The following is a 3,597-nucleotide window of genomic DNA, read 5'->3' as shown; positions in this document are numbered from 1 at the left end:
GAGTTGATTCTGACCCATAGCAACCCTGTGGAGGGTTTCCGAGGAGTAGCTGGTGAGCTTGAACCGCCCACTTTAGGAAGTAGTAAAAAGTAAAAGGTCATACAGTCCCTACTGACTTCAGGAAATAGCAAAAAGTAAAAGAAAGGTCACCCAAATACAATGTACAGGATTATAACAATTTTTAAGAAAAGACACTCATTCTCACAAAACCAACTCAGCAACACTTAACAATGCTTCATAAAAAGGTAAAATGTTTATTTTCATCATTTCCATAAATACTTCACTGTTTATAATGCTGTTCCTGACAATGATTGGTTCTATATCTGACTACTCTAAAATCTCCTTTCTTCCCGGTTCTCAGCTCTTGGAGAGTTCAGTCTAGGTTTACACAGCTGGTGCCCTCCTCTAGGGTAACGGGAGACACAAGACAAACCATGAAACAGGAGTCAGTGACACGGAAGCTAACTTAACAGACATGAGAGAAGTGTACAGAATGACTATTTATTGGAAAACCGAATAACTGTCTAGAGAACTTGGCAATTTGTTTTCAAAGGTACAAATATGAAAATTCCAACTCTATTTATGTTTCCTAAAGATAGTAGAAATCTTTGAGGACTGGTATCTGCGTTGTAGGCTATATACCCAATTACATAAACAGACGTTTATCTAGGCTTAAAATGCACACAGAACAGCCCTAAGCCAAAACCCAGGAGAAGGAACTGGATATCAGAGAGTTTAATCAGGACAAATTCCCCATTTCCGGTTCTCACGCGGGTACCTTTGACCTTTTCAACGCACATCTCAGGAAGCGGAAGTGGCGTCACTGCCCGGCGCCATATTCCTTTGCGTTTCGGTCTCCGCGGTCGCTGATGCCCTTATTCGTTTGTTCCGCTCCCGGAGTGCAGGCAACACAGGAGGCCCTGCTGGGATCGAAGCTGCTTACTCCGGCTCGCCTGCTCAGGGCCGGCCTCTTCGTCGTCCCGGGGCTGCTCCCGAACCGGGGCATCTCCTGGAGCCGCGCTGGTCCGACTCGGCCCGGAGAAGCCTGGCTGTGTCTCGGTGCATTCCCAGGTAATGTCGTGTGCGTCCTCCAGGGACACGGTGCATCGTAGACGGGCAGAGTCAGGGCCTCCGGGATGTCCGGGCTCGGGGTCTCTCCTGAGTCCGCACAGCTGGCTTCAGCCCCTCCAGTCCCTGCTCCCCGGGCTCCGGGTTCATTCCGAGGCTGCTTCAGGGCAGGACTTTGGTGGGGCAGTGCGGGGCATGCGCAGTCAGGTCCTCCTGGGGAGTATTTCTCTTTCGTTTATTACAGGTGTTTGAAACTCAAAAATAACATTTTAATTCTGAGTTGGAGTTAGTATGTGAATTTAGAACCATATGTAAAACTTGAGGAGGTTTCACAATCTAAAGGCAGGGGATGAAGGGTTTGTAGAGACCTCACACCCAGTGTTTGTTCAGGATCTGAAGGGTCCACTGAGGCTGAATCTGTGGGATTGGATGCCAGTGGTTGAACCACCATTTCTGCAACAAGAAGGCACGCTGCTCCCTAGAAATCAGCCCGGATGAAGGGCTGAAGGTGGAGAACCTGCCACACTCTCTTTCCTCAACACTGTCTTCTCCCCTCCTTCTCCCATTTCAGGTCGGAGCCCACCACAGGGAGAAGGACTCCAGTCTAGGCAGCTGGGAGTGAGGGCGACGGTATCACACAGCCATGGACTCAAAAGTAAGAATTTCAAATGCTGTGACTGTCAGTTCAGTGTGCACCAAACATTCATCTGCCTTCAGGCTGCTTAGTGTCTTGTTTCCACTGCCATTCCTGTGACTTGGGTTTAGAGAACACAATAAAGTAGACTTTGAGAAATGAACTAGAAAATGATAGTAGCATGTTGTTGTTGTTGTTAAGTACCATCAAGTCGATTCTGACCCAAAGAGACTCTGTATAGGGTTTTCAAGGAGCAGCTGGTCAACTCGAACCACCGACCTTGCAATTCAAAGGACTTTGCAGTCTTGCGCATTAACCCACCGATATACACAAGGACTCCGATATTATCATAGAACTGAGTATTTCTTAGAAAAAGCAGATTTGGTTTTATATGACTTGGTGGGGGCCCACCTCTGTGCTCTGTGTTTATTCTATGAAGGAGTAGGTGGCTGAACAGCCCTAGTAGCTAACTCTCCATACTGGGTTCCATTCTCACTAAGACCTTATTCTCTCTATATATGTAGTTTTGCACACCTGGCATGCCTGGGTCACCTGGCTTATTTGACTATCAAGGCCTTATTTGATCACAGGTACTTAACATCTCACCTTGTACATTGGGATCAAATATTAATTAACAGAAGCTCCTTTCCAGAGATGGCTAAGTCCCAGGTTTTCCAGACCCATCCTATCCCATCAAGTGGCCTTGACTTCACTCAGACACTAGAATCTTTCCTAAAACTGTAGCTCCACCTCTCATATGGTTTTGCTGGGGCAAAGAAAGTGACAGAGCCTTGTTCATGGGAGAGGTCTCTTTATGTTGTCCTGTTTGGGGCTTGTCACTGTCCTGAGCTCACCTAACGAATGCTAACAAGAGGGAGACGATTTGGATGACATGTAAGGTCTCTGACATCATTTGTGGGGGAGGGTGGGTCTGTGGAGTGAGGTAAAGAGGGAAGGTTACTGTTGTTATTGTTAAGTGTCATCGAGTTGGTCCAGCCCATCGCGACCCTTTACAGGGTTTCCAAGGAGCTGCTGGTGAGCTTGAACTGCTGACCTCGAAGTTGAAACTGACTTTGCAGTCCAGAGCATTCATCACCACACGAGGACTCCCAAGGACTGTGTTTATGGTTACTTCTAGGCTAGGCCTGTTCTTAAAGTGCCGTTGAGTTGGTTCCAACTCATAGCAATCCTGTTTAGGGTTTCCAAGGAGTGGTTAGTGACTTTGAACCACCAACCTTGTGGTCCAGTGCTTATCCTGCAGTGCCCCACCAGGACTCCAGGCTAAGATAAGGACTGTGTGTGTTGTTGATGTTATGGTTCGGACAAGGGTTGGTGTTAAGGATAAGGTTTTGGCTAGGGCTGGGAGCAGGGTGTGGCGCTGCAGGTTAATGTGCAAGGTTGGCATTTCAAGCTCACCAGCCGCTCCTTGGAAACCTGTACAGGGTCCCTATGAGTCGGAACCTATTCGATGGCACTTACCAACAACCGCATAACAGGAGTCACTCTTTCAGTTTTCAGGTTACAATTAGGGCTATGTGAGTTTTATTCTTGAAATCTGTTTGATTTTCTCTTCACTTGGAAGTTCTGTTGCATACATTATTGTCTCTTTTTACATTATGGTTTTTGTTCTTGTAACTGGTTTTGCATTTCTAGTGTTAGGGTGTGTTTTCCTTTGCCTACTTTAATATCTTGGTTGAGTCTACGTGATACTGTCATGCTGTTCTCAGGGTGTTGCCTGCTGTTGGTGGTGCTCTGTCCATAGAACTCTCTTTAGTATTTTGTGTAAGGTTGGTCTTCTTCTTCTTCTTAATTTTTTTTTTAACAAATCTTTACACATTCTCTTAATTTTCTGTTTGTCTCAAAATAACATGATTTTACCATTTTATGTGTTGGAC

The 3,597-nt window shown here is 46.1% G+C and overlaps 1 protein-coding gene across 1 annotated transcript in view; it reads left to right on the top strand.

Moving 5' to 3' along the window:
• The window catches only part of LOC102815368 (zinc finger protein 699-like), a 19,919-nt gene extending 18,844 nt beyond the window's left edge, over positions 1–1,075 (top strand). The window contains exon 6 of the mRNA XM_006869079.1: positions 806–1,075. Coding sequence (XP_006869141.1) covers positions 806–1,075 — 270 coding nt within the window. The remainder of the gene's footprint in view (positions 1–805) is intronic.
• Positions 1,076–3,597: the final 2,522 nt, after the last annotated feature.

Source organism: Chrysochloris asiatica, unplaced genomic scaffold (genome assembly GCF_000296735.1).
Source record: "Chrysochloris asiatica unplaced genomic scaffold, ChrAsi1.0 scaffold00125, whole genome shotgun sequence".
NCBI classification, from domain to species: domain Eukaryota; kingdom Metazoa; phylum Chordata; class Mammalia; order Afrosoricida; family Chrysochloridae; genus Chrysochloris; species Chrysochloris asiatica.
Note: the sequence above shows the minus strand (reverse complement) of the source record. Positions and strands in the feature narration are given on the sequence as shown.